The 26,413-nt window shown below is 38.5% G+C and overlaps 1 protein-coding gene across 1 annotated transcript; it reads right to left on the reverse strand.

Annotated features, from left to right (window-relative positions):
- Positions 1 to 630: 630 nt before the first annotated feature.
- On the reverse strand, positions 631 to 24,896 carry LOC135470969 (uncharacterized). Its single transcript, XM_064750017.1, has 25 exons — positions 24,836 to 24,896; positions 22,556 to 22,974; positions 21,200 to 21,493; positions 18,878 to 19,099; positions 18,012 to 18,309; positions 15,822 to 16,009; positions 15,193 to 15,487; positions 13,642 to 13,808; positions 13,028 to 13,325; positions 11,273 to 11,478; positions 10,755 to 11,035; positions 10,034 to 10,124; positions 9,440 to 9,589; positions 8,033 to 8,351; positions 7,177 to 7,420; positions 6,589 to 6,760; positions 5,557 to 5,770; positions 5,061 to 5,177; positions 4,425 to 4,606; positions 3,937 to 4,102; positions 3,760 to 3,792; positions 3,479 to 3,545; positions 2,669 to 2,718; positions 2,141 to 2,389; positions 631 to 1,756 (listed from the first exon to the last, which is right to left on the reverse strand). The coding sequence occupies exons 1-25, from the start codon at positions 24,894 to 24,896 to the stop codon at positions 1,686 to 1,688; spliced, it is 4,854 nt and encodes a 1,617-aa protein (XP_064606087.1). The 3' UTR covers positions 631 to 1,685.
- Between the last annotated feature and the right edge of the window lie 1,517 nt (positions 24,897 to 26,413).

Here is a 26,413-nt window from a genome sequence, read left to right on the forward strand (position 1 = left end):
TATAATTGCCTATTGTGGTAAGAGTTTAATTATATGAAAACTGTTAGTGGGTATTATTATTGGATCAAAAGAATTACATCCGTCGTGGATGTTTTTGCTGCGGTTTATTTGTCTGTCAGCAGTTTGGTTGAGTGTCAACCCTAATACATGATGGTGGTGATCTGGGTGACAAGGATCCAGGAATTATTTAAATGGCTATCCTTCATTTCCGTATATGACACAGTTGCATATTTTTGGTTTACCTTCTAATTATGCTTGGCAGAACATTGCACCGTGTTGAAATTCATTATGCTGTTTGGGACGACTTTGTTGTGGTGTGGATATGTGTAGTTTTGGTTAGAGTAGGGGTTTGCGCTCTCAGAATGCCTTCCGGTTGTAAATGTTAAAATTGTAAGTGTTCATTAAATGTTACGACCACAGCGATGACCGGTGACGTCTAATTTATTGCAATAAATATTGCTGATTTAAATCGACAAGAGGCTACTCTTTACCGCTTACATGGGACCATTTGCCAGCTATTGTCGTCGCTGCTCTGGTTTAACTCTCTATGCTTTTCCTATAAATTACTTAGTGTGGCTTGTAGTCAATAAAAGTTTCGATAAAGAAGCAGAGGCAACAAAAATTGGGACTTTGTATTTCTGAAAAGTGAGCTTTCCTTTATTACTACTTTGGACAACAAGTAATATAACGCCCGTCGTTGGTAACAATAAAGTAACACAGACAACAGTGCAGCAGTCTTACACGGATTCAGTATATCACATCACAAACTCAAAACTCTCATAAGTCTGAGTAAATCAACATATGACAGTTCCAAGCCTTGGGTTTGAACATGCATATAAGATATAACCAGATAATGAACCTACGATAGAAGTATTTACATATTCATTTAAATATCAGCAGTCTCACTTTTGCTTAAATTCTTTTTGTTCAGCTCTGAAGGAACAGGGATATTCTATATATATCGTTTCCATATAATATAGCTAATCACTTGGTTACTTCAGAAAACTAATAGTGGGCGGGTCATTTCCCTGAGGCTATTGGCTGTAGCATCTCACATACCTTTTTAAAACATACGAAATATATAATATATATATATTTCAATCATCTCTATATACCTTTTGTTGTATTAATAATCCCGTAACAATTCCATAATCTAAGGAAGGTATTCACTGTCCACATATTGTGCATTTGTGTTAGTATATGTATAATCATCACAATACTTGTATAGTCACAATATGACACAGTGCACAATGGCTAAAACGTGTATTACATGGCTATACATGCCAGGTTGGACAGAATTGCAAACTTAGGCATCAAGGACAAAATCTCATTAAACGTCGTACACCTGAGAGTTTAGAGGTGAGAAAAAAAAACGTAGATCACAGATATCAATATTATAGGATAAAAACATATGCTAAATTTAAAATTGAACGTCTTAAACAAGCAGATATATATACAAGATATTTTATTAATGTATAAAGAAACACAATGCACTATTTCAATTCAACATTAATAAGAACAATATACATTCAACACGCTGCACCGCCTCGATGTACCTTACAACAGCTATCGTTTAGCATCCGTCATTTTGATTGCCTAAATCGCTGCCTAATTACACCGTTTCTCTACTTCCACTCTGTTAGGACATGGCCGCTAGAACTGCTCCCGAATTCAACAGAGCCACCTTAGCAACAGTTCATCCAATCTAAGCGCTTCGCCCAGGTCCCGCTGTTGAAGTAGAGGCCGTCTGCTAAAGCTGTAATACCAGAAACATGTATCAGTATATCTTCTGTGGTATTTTAAAAAACGTGTAAGTTGAAACATGTTCCTGAACTAAGAACAACCTTGACAAGCATTTGCCAATGTATAATATGGATTGCGCTCATGTGTGAGGAGTACACGAAAATTTGTCAGAAAATGCAGACGGTGAAGCCTGCACTTTTCAATTTTGAAAGATGGCTCTCCATTCGAAGGCTTTCTTTCTTCGGCGAACTTGTAATTTATCTACCTTAAAAAATATAGTTTTAACGGAAATTCCAAGTTTCAAACAAAAAAAAAAGAAAAAGGACAAAAAAACTGAAATTATGCCATGAGCCGTGGAATTAAAAACAGAACAAAACCCCCTTATAAGTGCACTTACCGCCCCACGGTCCCAGTGTGAAATCTGCGTGTGGAGTAGCCTGTTTCAATTCCGCTCTAGCGTCCCATGGTACGGCTTTCTGAGGGGTAGCCCCAGATTTAACACTGTTCCACATCTGAGGTAAGATACAGCTCCAAGTCTGGCCACTGTCAATGCTGCTCATGTAGCTAACTTTATCGCTGGCCAAGGCGTAGATCTCTTGGGTGGCGCTACTGTACCCGATCACGTTTGCCACAGATTTGTCCAATACTGGATAGCGTGTGCATAGGTAAACAAAAAGTGCAAGAGTTTATGTTTGAACTTAAACGTAAAAGTTTCAAAATAGGACAAACTGTTTTTTTTTTTAAGATTTGTTTTACATGGTTTTAACCAGTGTTGGAAGCAAAGAATCAAAAATCAGCTAACTGCTTAATTATTAAGCGTAAGAAACTTTACTGAATCACAGTGCAAATTATTAGAGCAATGTCGAACATTTCCTATCCGATTTACTCTTGGTGTTTAACTAGATTGCGATTATCTTTAATTTACCTCGCCAATTTGACCCATCCGATGAGGCGACACAACGCATTGTAAGATCACTGAAGAATGCAAAAAAATATGAATTTAGTTCATGTGGTCTCATTCATCAAAAAAAAGTTTTGTAGCGAATTGTGTAAAGTCGAACAATGTATTTCTATAAATTAAAGAACAAGCACCGTGTACAGTCCAGATCTTTAGATATAGATTTCTTTATGAGTTTCAAGTATGTCAACGATTAATTATGCGATACAATATAAAATTAGGATATATATCTTAAATGTAGTATGGCGGATTGTCATGGGAGAAAAGCTATGGGGGAAAACCCATTAAAACCCATTAAAACCAATGCGTCGTTTTTCTTTTTAATAGAACAAATCACTTGGCAACTCTACACACCTAAAGTGTAGAACGAAAAAGGTTATTTGTAAAACAAGTTTAGGTTTAAATTTGCTTTCTAGGCCAGCAATATAATACTGATAACGTAAAATACCCCGCCCTTGAATACCGGACATGGTACATTTATCGTGTTCCGGTTAACAAGACAAAATCTTGCCATGGCTATAAGTTGGCGTAAGCGTTATATTCTAATGGTCAGCAGTTATGGAAATTTCAGTTGAAATAGACCTATCAAAATTTACAGTTGGTTAATTTACTACTCTGCATGTACCCACATACAATGTAGAAACAATTTTCAGCCTGCTTTAAGTGGAACATAGTCTTTTGAACTGAATATAACTTCACTTAAAATTTACATCAGCTAGATACTTGACAGCATGCATAGTGCCTCAAATCCGATGTAAAAAATCACGATAAACTTACTTGTTTGGGTCCGCATCGCACGCATATACACTGGTTCCATCAAACAGGAAAGACCTCTCTTTGAACTCTGCAAATTACGTTGGTTAATTTTAGGACCAGCAATGACACCTCGATGTTTGTTACTTTTATGAACTATGCAGCCAAATATGCCGGAACTACCGGGGATTTTTTGTCGTAATGCACCTATCTTTTTTGACGAAATTAATTTTTAGAAACTATATATATTTGTGGATAGATGCGATTATATAAAGAAAGAATTTGTTTTAACACATAAAGGTTACCTGGCATTGGAGTTAAAGTGTCAGGGCAAGCATCTGCAAAAGAAATGATACATATATTAGGTAAAATGGAACGCCTGGTGAATCATATTTAAATTAACTATCATGAAACTGATTTTATATCTGTTTCTCATTCTCATATCTCATATTTCTTTATCACTGTTGTTTTATGCACTGTACCTAGGATATCCGAGGACAGGACGCAACCAAAAAACTCCACTTGCAATTCCATCGGGCCCGCGTTTGGATTCTGGCTCTCCAGAATGTAAATGCGTATGTAGCGAGACTCTCTTGGGGTTATCACTGGTAGATCTACAGAGGCTGCGCCAATTGGGCTTGGAATGATCTGTGACAGAAACGTAGTAGTAGTAGTACTTTAAAATTTTTTGCAAGCATTTTGTGAAGTGTTAAATTTCTAACATTGTAAATGCCTTTCCTTCTCCTCCAAATGTCTTTATATAGGATATGTGTTACAAGTAACTAAGGAACATGTTACGTACATGTCAAAACAGGCAGTGATTTAGTTACATGGCATAACATCCACAATATATCAACAACGAAGAATATTGTCATCTTCCATTCAGTAAGCACATGTAAGCACCAATTAGTTGTAAAAGGTATCCGCTAACATTTTCTGCATCACGGGATCTGACAAGTATATATCATACCTTGTCTCCCGCATACCAAGCTAGGCCGTCGTCACTGTAAAATATTTGCAGTTTCGATGGTGAATCAGGAGGCCCATTGACGTTTTGTAGACGGATGGAGGAAACTTTGGTCTTGTTACCGAAGTACACCTCCATGTAGCGGTGTCCCTCAAACTTCCCAGTACGTTGGTATGGTGACCAGCCTGCGGATGAAGTAATCAAGAATGCCACTGATGTGTCTCACACTTTTATGATTTCAGGCTAAGTTACTATACCATGTGGAAACGCCTGTGTGCGTTCCCAAAAACTTCGGTTGAAAGAGAATGCTATATCGTTAAAAAAAAAACTCTAACTGTTGCTGTGTACCAACAATAGTGAATACAAACAAAACCACAGAGCCGAAATACTAAACGGCATATATCCAAAACTGAGCATCACAAAACTAAAACTATTACTAGTATTTATTTTGCCTACCAAGTTGAATCTACATGTATCTATTACTGATTATCAATATACCAAGAAAATGAATCTAGGTAAATTTGACTGTATTATCTCAATGTTAAATATATTTCCAAAATGAGTAGTTTGAATGGTAAGGTTTCACCAAAGCTAACACTGATTCATTCACTGAAACCATATCATGCTTCACTACATTACCTGAGGCGGCGCCCAAGCGGCCGTGTTGAGGTAGTTTGGAGGAATCTGGTGAGACGGAACCGGAAATCTGGCAGTCCAGGATGCGGCCATCTTGTATTCCCAGAGCAGTGGAGCAGTCTACATGCAAGTTTTAAATCAGGTACAATTCTTAAACAGCATTAGTTCTATGTAAAAATACTGTTTGAAAAGAACACATGAACAGTACGCATTTTGTACATAATGAGCAATACTTAGCTGTCCACCAGTAATTTCAGCCAACCCGGAAGGAGTTCAAGAATGCTACATCCATCAGACATAGTGATATAATATCATTTTAGTCATATTAGTGACTTTTAAAAAGGAAAAAAAAAAAACAAAAAAAAAACAAACAAACAACAAAACAGGACTTTTTTGCAGCAAATCTTATATGTTAAGTCCTCTTTCATTCATTCATTCTATTGAGAGTATTCCGGGAAATACTAGTAATGTGTGTCTTCAGATATTAACACTGACTCACCGGAATCGGACATGGCTGTAACCCTATATGAGATGTCTTTTAGCTCCGTGGTGAAAAACTGTCCTGTGTAAGTGTTGTCATCCCGTGGATACATCGTAAAACTGGCTTCATACGGTGTGATAGCCTCCACGAGCGAGGATGGGGTGCTAGCATTGGACAAGACTTGCAGAAAAATTCCAAACATAACAAAATCCGTGAACAGCAACTGTGGAAACTGAAAAGAAAGGAGCAATTCGTATTTCACGTCCCAAAAATGACGATCACTTAACCATCAAGTACAATAATACATTCCTCATTCTCATTCACATCACGCGAGACAAGACATTAAACCCCAATCAAACAAACAAGCAACACTCAGAACTGACTAACTGTAACCTTTCTTGCTATCGTAGTTGTTAATTCAGCAGTAAAGTTACTACAGAATGATGTCCAGATATTGAATTGCACAGGGTCAACTGCACCAGCCATAACATACGATAGGCCTGTGCTTTATAAAAAAAGGGCCCTTGACTAAACTGAACACTGCAGGTAGTTTAACTTAGTTACAGGTTAGTCTTAGCAAGCTTATCCAATTTATATCGCTCTGCACATATCTGCAGTCACATTCCCAGAAATCCATGATGTTTTAATCGTGTCACCTGAAGTCTGCAGTATACACTAAAGACGAATACAGTCTTAACAGCTTATTGGCTCTGACAGTTTCCTGATCTAAATGTGCTGCATGTATTTGAACCTACTAATATTTCGCATTACCTTCCAAAGATATCAGTCATCCTTTTATCTCTTTATGAGTAACCTCTATATAGTGAAAATCAGTAAGAATGATTTGCAAAAAGGGAATTTACAACTAATTCGAACGAAAAAATGGCTTCTTAAAAAGATTTGGCAATATACGGCCAACCCTCAAAAAGGAAAAATGGAACAAACATTTCCACAAAAAGTACGAATGCAGTAATGTATTACATATGTAAAATTATGATAAAGGAAGCAGAAAGGATCTTATCAGCATGTAGATTCACACCAGGAACTCACCTCAATGCGTACCACGGATCCATCGGGACGATCTACTGTTGCCTCCATACTGGTATAGTTCAGGGTCAGGAATGTCACGTAAGGCGGCAGGTAGAAGCTGGCAGTCACATTGATGCCCTCTGCTGTGGAAGTGTTCAAGTGCCTAAGTTTGGCGTTCACCAACAGTGTGTCGCTGAGTAAATGAAAGAACAATCACAGGTTAACGCATTGTGAATGTACATACCATATGGTTATTCTCTTCTTGCTGAAATGGTTGGTTTTAGTCAAGGTGAAGGCCACGTAACGTTCTGTGCTGATATCCTGTAATTCATATCTACATAGAAGTGGATGACATCCTATCTCTACAGCTTTATACAGAAGTGCGAACGTACATTATTTTTGTCCCATTATTCCATAACAGGTGTCCATCGTGACTAAAATATAATGCATCACTTTAATTAAGTCGAATCAAAGTTTGAAATCCTCAGGAAAAATGAAACTTTTTGATGGCTTGGCATTTGCCTTCATTTTTTTTTAAAACAGCCCACAGGTTTGGGGCTTGCCAATTAAATATTTTGCTCCATCCATCGGTTTTGCATGCTAACTTACCTTTTGGACAAAGGGTTTGTGTAGTTGAAGTCCGCGATTATTTCCAGTTCCGGCTTTTCGTAGTTGGTCCTGACTACCTTTATGTAATGTGATGATAGGATAATGATTCCGCCGTACTCAACAGCCACACTGACCTCGTGATAGGAGCCTTCGAGGTTCTGAATGCTGTCCGCCATCTGAACGTCAAATTCAACCAGAATCTGGTCGTCAACTTCCTGGAACTCGTCGGATCGATAGGTAAATCCTACAGGTAAAAATAATGAATGATGCTCAATACAGCAAATCCGTGAATAATATAGTCTGTGTTTATCAGTACGGTAGTTCGCCTTCTCGAAAGAGTCCTGCGTTTTTTCCTAACTCATAATATCGCCGTCTAAAGCAACTCCTAGCATCAACACTCATTATATCTAGTGCCACTGATCCACACAGGGTCTAGCTAGGGTAGATTCCATAAGGTGATTTCGCTTATGTCAAACTTAAAACCTTGACGTTGTACGCAGTTTATGGCACTAGAGATTTGATCAAAATTTGATATGTTTTTCTTAACAGAACACTGGAGTTTAAGTTTCGCAAAGTTTAACTTTCATGGTCGTGTAATTATTTACGTTTAAATCACATTAAATCCTAGACTTTAGCGTTTAACACAGATTAACGACCGGGGCCATCCTAGAGATTCAGAAATAGACGAAAATGTTTGCAGAGCAATATAGTTTTAACACATTTCCAACACTGCTTTAATGCTTGTCTGAATCTTTCTACAAGGATATATACTATATCTGCTTTCAACAAAAACTTATCCTAGATCAAAAAAGATAATGCAAAGTTGAGACGACAAGAGACGGAAGGTTTATCTTACCAGTATTTGTTACAAGACCCAAATAGACGATGCCAAAGTCGATTTGGGATGTGTCTTGGGTTGAACGGTAAGTATAGTTAACGTTGTTGAAATCGTACAGACAGGCCAGGTTTCTTCCACCCGAAATGACACGCATATCTTTGACAGTCATGTGGGCGGAGTCATTCACTTGGAGCTTCATGTCCACATGTACTTCACTGGAGGAGTTGGCCGGTATTGAGACCATCACCGGAATCGTCATAATTTCCCCAATCGTCATATTGTCTGATGTCAAATTGAACTTAAGACCGGGTAAGGTAGAATTGGTCTCGTTCATGAACTGAAGTAACAAACACATAAGGACAATCAGTTGGGCAATACAGGCCATTTAAAAGTATAAATGAATAATATAACCATAACAATCTCTTCTAAAATGAAGGTATAGAGAGAATCTGAAAATTTGTTACGCCTGGAAGTAGAACATATAAGTCAACAGATTCATGTTTAGTTAAGTCAGAGAGGCATTCGATCACTTACCAACTGCGACGAGCAGCTTTATGAGCCGACAGCTTTGCTGCTGTTGTTGTTGTCTTTGTGGGTGACTACCACAACATCTATAGAACTGTGAGTGAATTAGTGAGCTTGAAAGTATGGCATTTATTCAGTTGCAGATAGGGAATGTCAGAATGCTAATGTATGCAACAAAAAAAAAAAATGAAGAAGATGTCACTATTAGCATTATTCATTATAAACAAATGGTTCAATGACCGTAAGGTGGGAATAAAGTCCGAGTGGACATGGTGGACATGTTCTCTTGTTAAGCTTCTAGATCGACTAATGTCAGTTCAAATGAAGTCAGCTTCACTTCATACACGGTGTAACTTATATGTATGTGGTGTATTGTGGTGGGTGTGCAAAATGTGCACACCTTTAGCTGATCTATATTTGATTTTGTGACTCTATGCACAGATTGTTAAATGCTCATCAGACAATATCTTTATCATTCACTGAATGGTACATCGATATTCTGCTACCTTTAAACAACCCATATATAGCAAAGGCTGTGAAAGATGTATATTCACGTTAACGTCGTTTCAGGATCAGACCTGGGACGTCCATTTTAGTTGACGGTTGGTATACGAATGTCTCTTTTGAAGCCTAGATTCATACACATTCACAATGCTAAGTGTTTCAGGCACGTCTTAATCATAACACAATCCAGGTAAGGCGCCACCACAAGAATGATTAGCAAATCATGATTGTGTGTTAGAAATGTGCAATTTAGATGTTTAATGCAATCCTATTGCTGTCCAGGTGTATATATACTGAACATTTACCACGAAAGTACATATTTAAAAACTGATCTTCCCCACTATGGCTCAACTCACTGCAACATACAGTGGTCGAAGTTCCTCGCTGTAAACTCACTTTGAACTCTGGCATGGTAGCCTCATCCAACACAGTCATGGTCATATCCGTCAGGATTATGTATGTGTCTCCCACACGTACACTCGACGTCACATTGGCTGCCGTCACAGTCGAATTCTCACGGATCTTCATGATGCCTTCTAATCGAATCTAAAAGATAAAAAAATCCTTTACATAATTGATTCATACAAGCTAAATGTAATACAGCCGCACATAATAAGGTGTTGCCAAGATACGGTTGATATACGGCTGAATCACGTATTCATTTAATCATCACGGGGTGGTTATTAGACAAATGAATTCACAAACTGCATATTTAAATTATTCGCTGATGCCTTGATGACATATGCTGTAGAAGACTAAGAACCTGTTCAAGAATCGTGTTTTCAAATACAATATAAACAGACTAGATTAGTTAATTCGTTAAGTATATGAGCTTTCCATCCCACCAATATAGTTTATGAAATCGGCGCATATTTAAATGACAACATTTAGGAAACAGTTGGGCTTTAACAATTTAGAAAGGAAATCCTTCAGTTTGAGTCTTTTTTTCAGGTTTATCGAAGTATGGTGTGACACCGTGTATGTTATTACCTTGTTCCGATCGTTATCTTCCTCATCTGATGGAACAAAGCACACATATCCCAGATCCAGAACTGCCACATCTTTTACAGCCATACCAGATCTGTGAGTGGAAATTTTAGTCATTAGTATCACTTTCGTACCAAGAATAACGCGGTCCAACTAGTAAATAACTAAATAATGTCGAATTATTTCAGATTTAAAACTATTCAGATCGTTATATTTCTTTGCCTATACGACGGGAAGGGCGCTGTATTTCGGCAAATCTTAGTTACAGATCTTAAACAAAGCATTAAGGCTATAGTTTGTTGATGCTTGTTCCGATTGCACGTGGAAAAGATTAAGGTTTTGGAAAATGCATGCTGTGCAGGAAAACGTAATTAGGCTGGACAGAGAAAAATAGGCCTACAAGGTGATATCAGATTGCAATATTGTTTCCGATAATACGGTGAAAAAGATTTCAAGCTAAATTTCAGTAGCTGTTGGGATGAAGCCAGTTTCAGAATACATGGGCAACATTATTTCAGATTGCCGACAGAAGAAAGACACAAGGTGCTGTCACGCAGTTTCAGATTTCAGGCAGAAAAAACAGAAGAATGTATCAGGCTTAAAGACAAAAGTCCACCCTGTTTTCAGATTGAACAGACAAAAGCTTAAGACTGTTTCTCAGTGCAAAGAGAAAACCTCAAATTAGTTCAGATTGTATAACAATAGAATTTTCACTGCAGCTTACCTCTGGTCGTATTGAGCTTGCACCTCTGAACGGTGTAAACAGGGGAAGCTACTACCAATACTAAGAACATGCGCATCACATATCTCCACATCACCATCGTCATTGTTCAAAGGTGTGAAGAACTTAACCTCCACCTCCGCAAGAAAAGGCTCAGAGATCTCCACATCGAGAAGGAATCGTTTCGCTTCGCCACGGCCGATCTCATAGGTCATATTTTCAGCAAGGGTATCGTAAACATCCACCATGAAGAACGTGACATTTGGCGGTAGATTCACAGTGTCCTTCAAAATAATATATTAACATTCAGTTGTCCATAAAAACGGCATGTCCCTCTATTATATTTCTCTCAGCATACGCATGTATTGGCACTGCTTCGTAATTTATTTCACGGCTGGAAGATTTACAGACATAAAAACAACAGACTCATAAATAGGCTTCAAGTTCCTGCAGTTACATGAGGAGTTGTAACTAAATCGACATTAGAAAGGGCTTATGTATTTTCACCTTGGACCACATACGTTAGAGGTGATGTCAAGCTGCGTGTTTGTTCCCTGAATGTCATCTCTGTCCATTTCCTCGTTTCCATCAGACGAGAAGAGTTTCACCTCGATGGTGTGTGTTCCTACCACTTTGGTGGCATCTGTCGTCATCTTGACATAAAGATCTATCTTGATAGTGTCGGCAGTGTACTCTTTTGTTCTGTTCACCTCCCAGGTTTCCGGACCTGTGAGTATAGCATCAACATGGTATATCTATTTGAGTGATTTAGAATATTTTTATCGTGTGTAGCGATTCTAACATTGATGTTTGCTTCACTCAAATAGCTACGACTTTTGCAACTTCTCCACCAAGCTCCACCAAGCAATTTTATAGTCAAAATATAACATTTCAGTATAAAACTTGGTTTACTATAATAATTTCACATTTGGTAGATTTGTTTTACCAAAACATTTATAATTTTAATCATGATGTGATGATGTAAAATTTTGTGTTGTATAGGATTCAGATTTAAGGATATAAAAAGCAGTACAAGCTGTGGATTTAGTCAAAATTGGCTTTCTGAATGTAGAGCATTACGTTGATCTACTGTTTAGTGCTTTTTTGATTTTATTGATCTATTGATTTGAAGTCTTAACGTCGTGCACTGATACAGTTACATACCTAGATATGATGCTAAAATACGACTTTCCAACATACGAGGGTTTCAAAAGAGTAAAAAAATAAACACTCACTGAAAGCATGAAATATATATGCCAGTTTACCTAATATTCGAATCCATCTGCCAAGTATGCCAATTGAAAATTGCCATCCTCAGTATGTTTTTATTTTGGAAAAAAAGTATAAGACATTTTAATATATCTGAGTCAATTATGTTATGCATATCCATAGCACTGCTTAATGTCTAATTGGAATATAACAATTTTTGGTCAACGCGATTGATATATATTCAACGAAAGAGAACATATTGGCTGATAACTGGAAGCTCAGAAGCCATGAAATAGTGATAACTGGCATTTGGTCCTACAAATCTGATGACTTGGCTTTTTCTTCAGTAAAGGGTTCATTTTATATGACTTTTTTGAGTTTAAAAAAAAAAGATGTTGAAAAATGACATTCGCAACCTCTATCATCAAATTTCAAAGATCTTTAGGAAAACCAAATCATATTCTAGTACAAAAATACTATCTAGCAAAAATACAAAACCTTCTCGAATGTGTGACAATCCCTTGTGTAGGAGAAGGAACATTGTAAACGTCCATTACTTACATGTATATTGTGTGATGACCTTTGTCTCAGTAGCCTATTCTTGTAGTGGAAACCACGATATACCGGCACTACATTAAATACTTCATTTTCTGTTGTATACTGCATCGTTTTGCACTATGATAGTGTTACATTGAACGTTGGCTTAGTAAACGGGGTTGGTGGTTCAAAACTGGTTTATGACTTAACATCAGATTTAACTTGAAGTTCAGTCTTTTGTGACTATCTTAAAAAAATGTGTTTCAGTATATTAAATGTGAACTAAAACTGTTGTCATACTTTGACTTTGGAACTGCATTGGCTGATGAGATCGGCTAAAATTTTAAATATAAAATATCACCTAATACCAGTATTACCTACTACTAATACATATGGGCCCAGATTATTATGTACTTTTATTGGCATTTCACTGCCAAGTCAGGAATATTTCACTGGTATAGTTTATGGGTGAAATATATGGGTGAATCTACATGGTTAGATGACCATTAATTAAGATCAGTGAATATTACCGTAGCTTGATATTGGGCCTAAGTCAAGGCTCGCAGACTGATGGTGGTAAGTTCCGGGGAAATCGGAGAAGGTGGGTTTCAGTGTTTTGTCCATGCAGGGTAGATGCTCGCCGCTGTCTGCAATGGACATTGTGCAGATGGACACTCCCTCCGACAGAGATGTAGCGTTGAGTGCATACCTCAATGAAGTTCGGGGTGGTATTTTGACGTACACTGTATAACTGAGGAAATACCCCGCAGGGACATCGCTGGTGAGATTGCTGGTCAGCTCAAGTCCAACATAGGGGGACAGCGAATTCTGGAAAAAGCAACCATATATGTGTTCATATCAGCTTAGGAATTAATATTGCAATCATGTTTATGGCAAGACAACATGTACTGTTTTTGTAGGGCCTCAAACGTAAACGGTGTCTTGGAGTTTTCGATCCTCCAGTCACTATTTCAATTTAATTTGTATGGGGGTTCAATTTAAGTCTTTTCCACTAATGCAAGTTTAAAATTTTGGACATGGTCTACCAACTCATGCAAACAGGATTCGAAGTAGTAAAGAACGAAACATTTACGTATCATAGCCTTAGCATGAGCTGCAGTCCGTGTGTAACAGGCCTACTTACTGGGTTTATGTTCCTCACGGTGTTTCGTAGAACGTTTATAACCACCTGACCGACCCACATGGTATCGTTGGTTAGCATGATACCCACACTGACCCATTCAACGGTTCCGTTCTGCACCTGAGGATGGTCTTCAACTTTGACTATGACTGACAGCAGAACCATATTTTCTTCGTTGTCAGTAAAAGTACCGGTGTTACAGATTTGATGCAGTCTCAAAACCGCCTTGTCTCGTTTGCCGGGAACATGTCTTCAAAATAGGATGAAACGAAAAGTTATTTATTTATTTATTTACGCCAAAATCAAGAATATTTAACTCATACGACGACGGACAGCATTATGCTTGGAGGAAACTGGGCAGTGTCCCGGGTAAACCCACAACCATCCGCAGGTTGCGCCAGACCTTCCCACATACGGCCGGAGAGGAAGCCAACATGACCCACCGCATTTGTCAGAGGCCCCAGGGCCATTGCGACGATCTGGCACCATGGAAGCTCACGAAACGAAAAGCGTTTCGTTTAACTAATAACATTATGAGGTTATTTCTTTGTGCAGTACATTGCACTAAGTATACAAAGAATTTCAATCTGTTGGATTTAAAGACACCAAGCTGTAAAATAAATCTTTTATTCAGGAGCGGTTTTGCTGAAAAACCTAAATTCAATTCAACGATCAAGCACATTATTTTTATTCTTTTGTAAAAAGTTTATTGTATGACTGTGTCAAAAAAGTGTAGCTACTGTATACATTCACAAAGAACGATTTGGGAAAGTTTATTACATCATTGTTTACACATTAACATCAGGAAAATATGAAGCAAAAGAAGCATCCTTTTTCTAGAATTACTGTCTTTGATGATCTAGTCCACCGTTATACACCATATCGCCGTTGTTAATGTACTCACTTTTCCTCGTATTCTACGGTTTGCGTCGTTTCACTTGCATTCAGACAAGGAATATTTTTCCCCACTGACACAACTTTCACTTCGCATATGGTGAAGAGCGGGGATGAAGTGCCATCATCCGATGAGTTGGGCATGATGATCTCGAGGTACGCAGGTATATACACGGCGCCAGGCGTAGTATACATCTTGTAGAGGATCTCCTGAGAATCGCCAACCTGGACGTATTCGTCTCCAAAAGAATAACTCATTTCGAAGGTAGGATTCGTGCGAACCTGACAACAAAAAATTTGCAAATGAAACATTCCATCGTCTTAACTTATCCGACCAGCTTCTAGTAAATACACATGACATAAGCAGCAGAATACATTGATCAGACCGTTTCATTTTACAGGGGTGATTTTGACCTTTTGATTTTTTGATTTATCATTTATTAATTACTATTCCATTACGTGCTTCAATTATCCTTACCTCGCTTTCATCAGGTTGTTGTATAAAAAAAGCCTGTTGGCCGACCCAGAGTTTCGACTCGGTGAAGTTCATTCCCATCGTCACCCAGAATTTATCGTTTGCATTGTACTCCGAAGAGTTGAGTGCTTGTACGACAATCTCAAAGCGGAGAGTGTTTGCGTCTTTATTGCCTGGTTTGATACCATTATTCTTGATAGCACCCAAGGACAGCACGGCTCTGTTGGTCAAGGTGGCGTTCTCGTCGACGAAATATTGGGCAGGTACATCCCGTACACAGGCAATATTATCACCTACGTAGATCACAGAAACGCTGCACACTTTGAAGTCTATCGTCGTGTTGGTTGGTGCGACCACTTCGAGTTCGTAGATGGATTCGGAATCATCGGGAACAATCATCTCCAGCCAAATGATGCTTGGTCGATTAATGTATGCCGTCGTCCCAGTTTTAGGCTCTATAGTGAACACAGGTGTTTCGTTCTGGAAAGTGTAAAATGAAACACAAATGAAGCGTAAAAGTTTGTAGAAGTTTAGCGGTGCAGAGATATGGTGGTTGTCAACATCCATCAAATAAAATGTTACCGTTATTATTCAAAGTCAAAGGGTTAACTGCCATCGAACTTTTCGAAACTACATCTATTAATTTGATGATGTGGTTTGAGTTCATTACACCCTGAAAGAGTTGCCATTCAAGAAGTGCATATAGCGAGACCGATCTGAATGGTTTTCAAGGAAGGGCAGCATTTTTCTTTTTTTTCTTTTTTGCATTGAGTTATATTTGTATTTAGTGTGTGTAAGAGCACAAATTGCTTACCATTTCAAGCACCTTGACCGGGGATAAGACCGTGACTGGAGCCTGTGCGGCCCAGATGAGGTCTTCTACCGCGACGGTGACGCCGAAGTCATGCACCTCATTCACTTCTCCGCTATCAGCCGTCATATGAGCGGTAATAGACACAGTGATCCTGTCCTCTTCTACTGTAGCGTCATCCTCCCTGGAACCTACCGACACAAAATGGATGCTTTTAATCTGCTGTGCACTGGATATGTTAAAAGCTTTGTTCTGGACACAATACTAGAGCTGTTATATATGGCTGAGTTATGCTAAGTGAATTCTGCAAACATTGGGCGGGTAACTTAAAAGTAAAACAAAAAAAATATTATGATACTGAAAAAGTAAATGCACAATTATGTGGTAGATCGTCAAAGTTTTAAGAGAAAGTTTTTTTAAGAGTTTAACTAAAGGTACAAAAAGACGCTTTAATATATAAACTCATATATAAGAGTTTATAGATAGTCAGGATTGTCAAAGAAAATGCCTGAACAGTTCCATTTTAAACTACCGCTGACAGAGGTTGATTGCTTTATTCTGGTACACTTTTCTCATTCTGCTCGCACAATACATATAAAAGTTAACAGGGGTCCTTGCCCAAGAATTACAGAAAGAAATCAAGGCCTATATTGTTCAATAAAAAGCCTGTTTTCATGTCTTGCACCGCTTTTCAAGTCTTCAGCTCTCATATATTGATGCTCAACGTGATGTACCCCTTTTCCTACGACACATTGCCATATTTCCTCCTTTTGAATTCGACTCACTGTATTGGCCCAATGTCTGCAGTTTTCACTCTGTAGCTCTCCATCCATCACCATACAAAAGCAGCGTGAAAAAGCGTATAGCGTAAATCCACTGTTGTGCGGAGCAAGGTGATTTCACATTATTTCCTCTAACTGCAGAACGTCAATAAGGTGATGTGTATATATCTAACATTATGCGATGGAAAAGAAAAAGGCATGGGGTTTTCCTAGAAAAGTACTAAAGAAAACTAAGCAAAGGGAACACATGGTTAAAAATACGGGAGGTTATGTTAGTTTTGTACGCAAAGCTTTACTCTGTGAATTTAGTGGCAATAACTTAATTGGCTAATTTTATTGTATTTTATAAAAAAAAAACCAGAAAAAACACATCGCTTGTAGGCGAGAAAGACGACGGGGCAGTTTAAATTTTTCAGTTGTAATAAATTTAGAGAGAGAAAAATGATATCATAACAGTTTGGATTAATTTTAAGCGTTGTCCGATAAGATCCCATAAACCTTCAGCGTCCCTAATTAATTTCGGTTTAGGCCGAGACGGTATGCTACCATCTGACACAATTTGTGACACCATCGTTGAATATTACACGGCTTGTAAATCAACTAATATTACGTCTGTGATGGTCTGTAAATGATACAAACCTACCCCACAACACTTTGTGAAATGGCCCTTCCGCTACACGTAACTAACTCGCTGTAAACGATCTCAAAATGATGCCTTATGCAGTAGTTTTGTGTTATCATATGTTACTTCCTGGAGTGAATGGGCAAAGGCTACGTCACAGCTTAGGCCGCGCAATCAGATAGCAACATGTTTGATTGGATAAAATTCTCATGATGGCTACCTCGACTCACACGAGTACTTTGTGCAGTATTGTCATTTTGTTTTACACGTGATTCGGTAAAATCTCATTAAAATAATAAAGTATGATACTTTTTAGAAAGTTTGAGTATCCTGCTTTTGACGAAATATGTTTTGTCCAGGTGCTGTCTTGTCCTTTAAACAAGTTCAGGTGAACATAACATAGGCTAAGCCCCAACACATGCATTTGTTTGAAATGTATAAAAGAATACCAGCAGCATTGCGGTGAGTATAACCCCTGAAGGGAATCTTCATGGGGTGTTAATGATAGGTATGTCGTTACCCTGACAACTGCGTAAACGAGCAAATATGTCCACGAAAAATGAAAACTTTATACGGAAAACAGTTGGAGTTGTAGCTCGGACCCCATGAAATCATTTATATTTATTCAGTATAAATAAGGAAAGCGGTTGTCTGGTTACCATGACAACAGCCATAATGGAAAAACGTGAATCGGGACACATCGTCATCTGGGTATGTACGTATCAACCAAAAATTAAAACTGTAAGTAAATAGTGGTTAAGACATCGGTGAGAACAACTATTAATATACCCGCATTGATAATTTTGCCGAGATCCAGTGTGCCGTGCCAATTGCCATTGCTGGTAGGGGACGAAGACATGTCAGCTTTGTATATATCCGTGGGTAGGCAAGAATAGTGGTCAGCTGTGTCCTCGATCACAATTCCGCAAACAGACATTACCGTGCTGGTGTTCAGAGGTGCAAAGGCATCAACGCGCACCTGCGCAGACGGATGAGAGATAAACATGTCCACCTTGAAAACAGCGGAGGTATCTAGGGCCATCTCCGTTGGACCCGTGAAGTTGAACTGTGCCGGTCGAGGTGGGTTCTATAGCAGAAGAGTTATATTCATACATTATTTATTTATTTATGTATTTATTTGATTGTTGCCTAATGTCACACTGAAGAATTTTTAACTTATCCGAGACCACAGTGTCCGGTGTAGGCCACCGACCATTGGCAAGTTACTGAAAAACCGCCCGTAGTGTGACGTACAGACAAGTGGACGTCAACGGACATTACACTGAACAGCCACACCGATCACTTATCATAACAATGGCCCAACAAGCAGTGGCAGCTTGGAAATTTATGAATTTCCCTTCTAGCATCGGATTTTAACCCACACCTTAGAACAGTTACATTATTCACTCCATTTGATCCGGACATATTCTTCACATAATACAACTGGAACAGAAGACGCGAGTTTTGTAAATCATAAAGCACAAATCATAAAGGTATAACTTAAATCTGTAAGACTAAACATATCGTTTTGTTTCAAAAGAGAACAGTGTGTACTGAATTTACATTTTTTTTTTACACATTATCCATATGTATTTTGAAAGTGAGCTTCACCGCGATAGGTCATAAAACGTCTTCAAAAATTAGATCGAACTTACGTTGTCGCTTTGCACAATTTCGTACGCGGCCTGACCAACCCAGATAAATTCCTGATCGTTGTAGGCGGCTCCAGCAGTCAGCCACTGCTTGGAGTTGTTTGCAACACCTTCCGTGTCAATCACTATAGCGATGAAGTCGATATATATCATACTTGCAGTGTAGTCAGTTGGATTGCTTCCGTCGTTCGTCACATTACCGAGTTCGATTACGGCTCTGTCATACTAACAAAGAAAATTGAAGGTATTAAACAGTGAAAAACTACAGAGCTGTGATCCGGCACTAAATAAGGAAAACATAAATCCAAGTGTACCCTAACTTTAAAATCAGAATTACATATGAAAGATATGATAAAGCAATTATACAGAGTGTAATTGTTTGTTGAATAGAGCAAGTTGTATCAAAATTCTACTCTATTCTAAGATTTGGACCATATATAGGCGTTGTTTTTTTTTTAAATATTTACGACACATTTGGTATGGCCTATTAAATTCATACGTTCACGAGCAGTTTGGATTATAACGTAACTGGGATTTGTTCTTGTGTAGGAGCTTGGCCTTGAGCGCGAATAAAGGTTTCGAGACATACTCCTTCCAGCGCATTTGTCGCTCGTTACCTTCGATTTACATCCTTGACACCACTAGCAGATTTTATACCGGTACAAAAATATGAATAACGCCGAGATCACTGGGGTCATGATGATCAAACAGGAAGTGATGTCAGAAAATACAGAATCTCTGTCTCAACTTTTGTCTCTATGAATACTTGATGCAAATGTATTCTCTTTATCTTCAGTATGATTATATGTCAACATGGTTCGAGCGGTCACAGTTTTATTAATGAATGCTATGTGCAGTTCCGCACTAGGAAACTAAGCCTAAACAAGCCCACGTGCATTGTATAGGATCCAACGGTCAAGTTTGTCTTGTGGTGGCAGTGATGTAAAGCACATGCGCTCTAAGGAGTATGTTTAGAGATTTGTCTTTCATTCTTGGGGTACATGGAAGCCGTATGAGGGTATCTCGTTCCGCGCCTCGCTGCACCAGGCACGAGGATTCAGTCTTCGGTGCATCCCCTTATGCTGATGTCCTAAATGTGACTAACAAGACCATTACCTTGTCAGGCGAGAGCTTAACTCATAAGAGGCAATCAATACTTCAAACCACGCTAATAACAGTATATCGTCGCGAAGGCCCCATGTCTCGCGACTGACGAGAATCGAGGCGAGAGGACGAGCACGGTACTTTCATGTACGCATTCCTATGTAACGTATGTAACCAGGAAAAAATTACTATCAATATTGAACAATACTGATGGCGAATCTCTGGGCAGGCACAGCACTAGCAAATGAAGTGGTTTTCTGTGTGGGGTTTCCATCTGTTTAGGCAGAACTTATAGGAAGAGCTGCATTGACAAGGTGTTATTCAGTCCAAATTCTATCTTCAAACGATCATAGGTTGGAAAATCTTATACCAAATGAAACTAAAAACCTTCATGCAAATCTCTATATTGCCCCCAAAAATTGGATTTTAACGATCATCAAACGGAGATACCCGGGGGAAATTCGTAGACTGGAATTAAAATTTCCATGTACATTCATGAATGGTGCAAAACACATCAGCTAAGTATTATGAAAATAAGTTGAAAATGTAGGAGAAGGGTCGTTTACAAGCACTTGCTCTGCTTAAATCCAGATTAAATCTTGAAAGGATGATGACACTGTGAATAATTGACGCGTTGATAGTTCATTTCGAGTAATTCTAAACCAGTGAGGTCTAGTAAATTCCAAGTAACATCAATGCATTTTTACCTAATTCTGCTTAAGCCATGGTGCTAGGGGGCCTGTAATTTGCTACTATTTATGCATTTACATGAATAGTTAGAATAAAACCCTAACAAAGGTAAACTGACATAGAACGCCACAGGTTACGTTTGGCCATTTGTCAGCTGTAACACTGTCGTCGCTGCTCTGGTTTTACTCTCTGTGCTGTAAGCCTTTAATTATAATGCAACCGATGTACAACTGTGTACATCATTCCTTTCAAGGCCATCAAGTTTCACGACAATCCGATCAATACTGTAGCGTTTAGCAATGGATTATAGGTTAACAACATTATTTCTCCCGGTTGACAAAAGGTTTTTAAAGTGGTGGAAGAGAAAAACATCTGTTATAGTATAGGAGGAGTTGCATGAGTTGCACAAGAAATGACTACAGAAAGACGTGTAGGCAGAAAAAACGGCAGACAGCCATAGGCCTATCCCTCTATATTATGTAATAGAGAAAAGGTCAGGTACCAACAAGAGCTACAGTATAAGAGACTCACATTTGTGGATCCGTCTTGAGCTTCCAGAGACGGTTCAGCCAGCGTTCGGTTGAAGTCTTTCAGATTCTCACCGACATGAGAAATTACAGGGTTGCACAATTTCATAATGGTTGTCTGGTTGAGAGGGGTAAAGAGTTCCACATACATGTCGGTTGTCCCCATAGGAAAATGAATCATCAACTGCGTTTTCACTTTTTCCCCAACTCTAAGTGTGGTCACGTTCTCGTACTTGCCCATCTTGTGGATGGTGAAGGTAGCATTGTCGGGTATGGCTTTATTTGGAACAGGCACTTCCTGAAAATCAAGTCTAGATATAATATGGACAGTTATAATAACTAAAAAATCCATACATAACCTTAATGTGGAACCGTAGAGGTGTGGACACTTTAGAGTTATCGGAATTCATGCATATAGGGCAGCAATCTGCATGCATATACAGAAAGTGTTTAAAGTATGAAATTAATTATGAGTTTTGTATACATAATTTTCGGAAAATCCGAAAATTATATAACTGTATAAATCTTAAGCTGTACATGTACCACGTTTATACTGCATAGTAAAATACATGTATAAACAAAAATCTTGACTGATAGACACCAAAGGCCATAGCCTCTTTGGCGTCTTCTATAATTCTAATATATTTGTATATAAGGGGCCTCCGTGGCTCAGTTGGTTAGCGCGCTAGCGCAGCGCATTAACCCAGGGGTCTCTCACCAATGCGGTCGCTGTGAGTTCAAGTCCAGCTCATGCTGGCTTCCTCTCCGGCCGTATGTGAGAAGGTCTGCCAGCAACCTGCGGATGGTTTCCCCCGGGCTCTGCCCGGTTTCCACCCACCATAATTCTGGTCGCCGTCGTATAAGTGAAATATTCTTGACTACGGCGTAAAACACCAATCAATCAAAAATATTTTATATAATTATAAAAACTGCAAGGCATTGCATGATGTCACTCTATACTGGTCATATTTTAGGCCTTATCACAGTATCTGAACCTTATAGTTTGCGGTGTCGGAACCTTATTTTTCAGTGTCCAAACCTTGGTTTATAGTGTCCAAATCTTAGTCTGCAGTGTCTGCTCAACGTTAGTTTACTGACACTTTCTCAAGTGGCAAATCCGGTTGATTGATTGGTGGTTCACCTATTTCACTGTACCGAAGGGTCAGTTTTATAGGTGGAAGAACCTGGAGGCACCGGTGTCAACCACGGACCTACCTACTACCTACCGAGCAAACTGACAAACCTCAGCACAAGATAGATTTGAAGACGCACGCACTACCTCATTGGTTATAGGTCTGATTGTTGCCACGAGCCAGCGCTTTAACTCAAAAAAACGTTAGATCAGTGTGAGAAATCTTACACGTTTGGCTCTGTGGTGGACATCAGTGTCTCCTTGAGTATCGTGGGCAAAGTTAAGATGCGACCCTTCCTTCTTCTCCTCAACAACTATAACTGTCAGTGAGGCAGATGACGTCGGTTCAGTCACCTCTCCGTCAATCTGCTCATTCACAGCGGTTATTATCAGTCTGTATTGGCTCTTGTCAAAGTTTTGTGCAGATTTTATGTGAATCGATCCATTGTTTGGGAAGATACTGAAGACACTGTCGCTGTGGTCACCCCGAAGCCCGTATATTATCTTCGCACAGGGGCTGCTCGCTGTCCAATCTTCATCATCGTCATCAAACGCAACCGCGGTGAAGATATGCTCTCCGTCTTTAGGTGAATCAAGTAGATGTACTTTGTAATTTTCTTCGGGAAAGTATGGTTTGTTGAAATTCTCTGAAAATAAGAATGATATGCGTGCAGGAGATTCTTTAGGCGTGACAGCGTCTCCATTGTAATTTAGTGACACATAGCGTGTTAAAGATGAACTAATTTTCGGTAACTACTTGTACTGTTTGACCACTTTGCCAGATCTGACAAACACCTAATGCGCAAAAGCTTGGCCAGTCCTGAATTTAAGGCCAGATTGAAGCAGATCGGTTGTAAGTAAACGGTTAATTCAATTGAACAATTAACCGGTTCTAAATAATAGACACCAGTTCTTTTGATGATGGGGCTGTATGTCAAGCATCTCAAACCAAACTTTTTGCTTGCCATTGATGACGTGCTGGCCTTCAAGAACCAGTGATGACGGATCTTTATAAACTATATCCGTTGTTGAAAATATTTCCTAATGAAGTTTCATACACGTTGATATTAGCGGAAACATACCATAAATATCACACGCTTCACCCTCCCAACAGGCACGGCAACGACACAGCCCTTTTTCCGAGCATTCGCCATGCACACATTCAGTTGCTCTGAAATGATAATATTTATAAGCCTATTCGGAGTTCCGAACTTAAACTCTACAGTCGATGGGCTTATATAACTCGTGCAGCGACAGATGGGACAATCTGACAAGTCCGGAAATGTGGTCATGCAGAAGGCCTGTAATTCCTACTTTTTTTCCAAGATAGATGTATTGACAGTTATATATTTATTTGAATATTGTTTATAACGCCATACTCAACAATTATTCACTTACCTATGATGCCGGTGACTTTTATAGGCGGAGGAAACCGAAATACTCGGGTTAAACCTCCAACATATGGCAAGCTACTCACTTTCCAAACTTATATATGTGAGAGCGAAGATTTCCGCACATCCAGGTATATACTAAAACTCTTCAGACGGCATTAGATTAATGCCGCAGCATAGGCAACTAAATCAATTTTTAAAATCAAAAAATATTTTGTCTGTGACGATTTATGTCTCATCTATCTATAGGTTCATTCTGCAGACGTAAGCAATAATACAATAAATGACAATAAGGCATCCGGTCAACGCACTAAGCAGAACGCGCTTAGTGTGTCTGTGTGTTGTACTTACTCAGTGCATGAGCCGGAGGGACAAGGAACTTGTCTTCTGCATGTCTGATCAGCAGCAGACACTTAAAGTTCAAGCAGATATTTTAGAAGAATAATATATCATGAGTTCACAAACCAACAAATATTCCTGTTGTAGTTTAACGGCTATAAAACATTTCAGATTCTCTCATTATTATGCTTTATCTGATACATTCAAAAAGCCAATCTGTTCAATTTAACAGAAAGTATATTGCCTGATTTATGCTAGAATGTATTCTAATATTGCAACAGATTCTTCTGTTAAATACAACACACATATTCCATTAATTCGATGTAAAGATTATACTAACAGGATATTACGTTGAATATTGTGTTATAATAACTGAATACATTCTACTATCACTCAGACATCAGACTTTCTGATAAAATTAAAAGATTAAGTTTTTTAGTCTAAGTATTTGCTAGCAAAAAGAAGAGGGTAGGGTCCACAAGGAAGAGAAAATTATTTTTTTGACGCTATCATAGGGGATATATAAAAATACTTCACTTATATAGCCAGGTATCTGTAAAGGGCACGTCACGAAGTCAGAACCAAACAATAAGCCCATTCAAAATAAGTCCATCCACATCATAAAATGGAAGTTATTATATATGTATGCGACTTTTATATTTTGTGACACTTAAACACATGGAACCCAGCCAAAGTCACATAAGCGGAAAAAGTCTTGAGTAAACGATGTTAAACGTCAGTAAATAAATAAATGAACATATCGACTTGATTTTCTCACCTATGATCATAAGAAACACGGCTATGATCCCGCAGCTTCGAATGATGGCCTTGCTCCCCATGTTTACCCTAGCTGTAGCTGTGGACACCGATCAAAACTCTGCAAATAAAGCATACTATGTACCTCCTGAAATAAATATGTTTTCAAAACTGTACAGCATTGATTGATAACGTCAGGGGGCGATCAATTCACAAGGGAAATAACATATGCAAAATGCAAGCACAAAGCCAAGAATGTGAAATTCTGGATAAACTGAAGAAATCTGCGTTCCATACGATATAGACAGAGGCAGATTCTAGTCGTATAGGTTTTCAGATTAGAGGAACATCTCATGCCATGTACTTAATGTTGTTTAACTTATTTTGGAATGAAATTTTGATCGACAATATAAAGATTCTTGTAGAATTATGAACAATATCCATATACAAGTCCATTTTCAATGCCATGTCACAGGTTATAGCTTTCGATCCCCAAAAAGGTATCACAGAGTGCAATCCCCCTCTTGGCAGAAGTAAACTTTACCCAAGGTGATTATCTCACAAAAACTAGATGTTGAACGTGATCGTCTTTTCAGATAAATTAAACAATAACAACGAACAAACATATGTGCAACCGTGACATCTTTCGCCTATAGGACAATACATAACTTAGGAACCATAGGTACATAACTAAAGTGCGGACTGTTACAAGATGAAAAACACATTTATCGTAGACATGTGTACAGGTGATTATTAAAAAATGACGAATCATTCGATTTCCATCGTATACCCGTTGATTCCATTCTCTTTTGGCTGAAGCTGTCTGGGATTAGTCTCCAACGGTTGAATTTTACATCACGAAAAATAACAATAAAAACTTTTAGTGTCAAAGTTAGGAATTCGCTAATGAATTTAAAAATGATATTTAATCTTTTGAAGTACATTACAAATTCCATTTTCATTCCAGATGTGAAACTCATTTTCTTCAAACACCCATGTATTTATCAGCAGAAGCAGTAGTCTTAGTATAATACGGTTTACCTGTTTTAATTGAGGCTTAATCTACCCCGTTATGTTCTTCCACGAGGAGCTATAAGATGAACTTAACACGAAGACCCAGCCCTTGTCAACAGGCCTTTCGACTGGAGACCAGCATGTTATATGGCATTAGGCCGAGTCAGTTTTTGCGCATAGAGTGACAAGATGCTGACGCCATCATAATCAATTAAAACACTGGCAGATATCGACATCACTATGACAATATCTTTTCACATGTCACTGGACAGGTATAGGCCGAGATAAATACTGAGTGTAAGCCTGTGTTAACCCACTCTGTGCAATTATACTTGAAATCTCACAGTGGCATTTATCACAAGTAGAAAACATAGTCCTTGGACATGGCATATCATATGGTTTTATAGACTGGTATTGCTTATGGGTTCAGTAAATCTTTGCAAAGGCGTGTATTGTCTTCTTCACAAAAGGTCTGTTAATACCTACTATATTTTAGCACTCAGTACATACGCACATAAGAAGCTTATCATATGAAATGAACATGTAGAATATATCAGTCAATATAACTCTTATTTAGGGGAATTAT

Source organism: Liolophura sinensis, chromosome 7 (assembly GCF_032854445.1).
Source record: "Liolophura sinensis isolate JHLJ2023 chromosome 7, CUHK_Ljap_v2, whole genome shotgun sequence".
Lineage (NCBI taxonomy): Eukaryota > Metazoa > Mollusca > Polyplacophora > Chitonida > Chitonidae > Liolophura > Liolophura sinensis.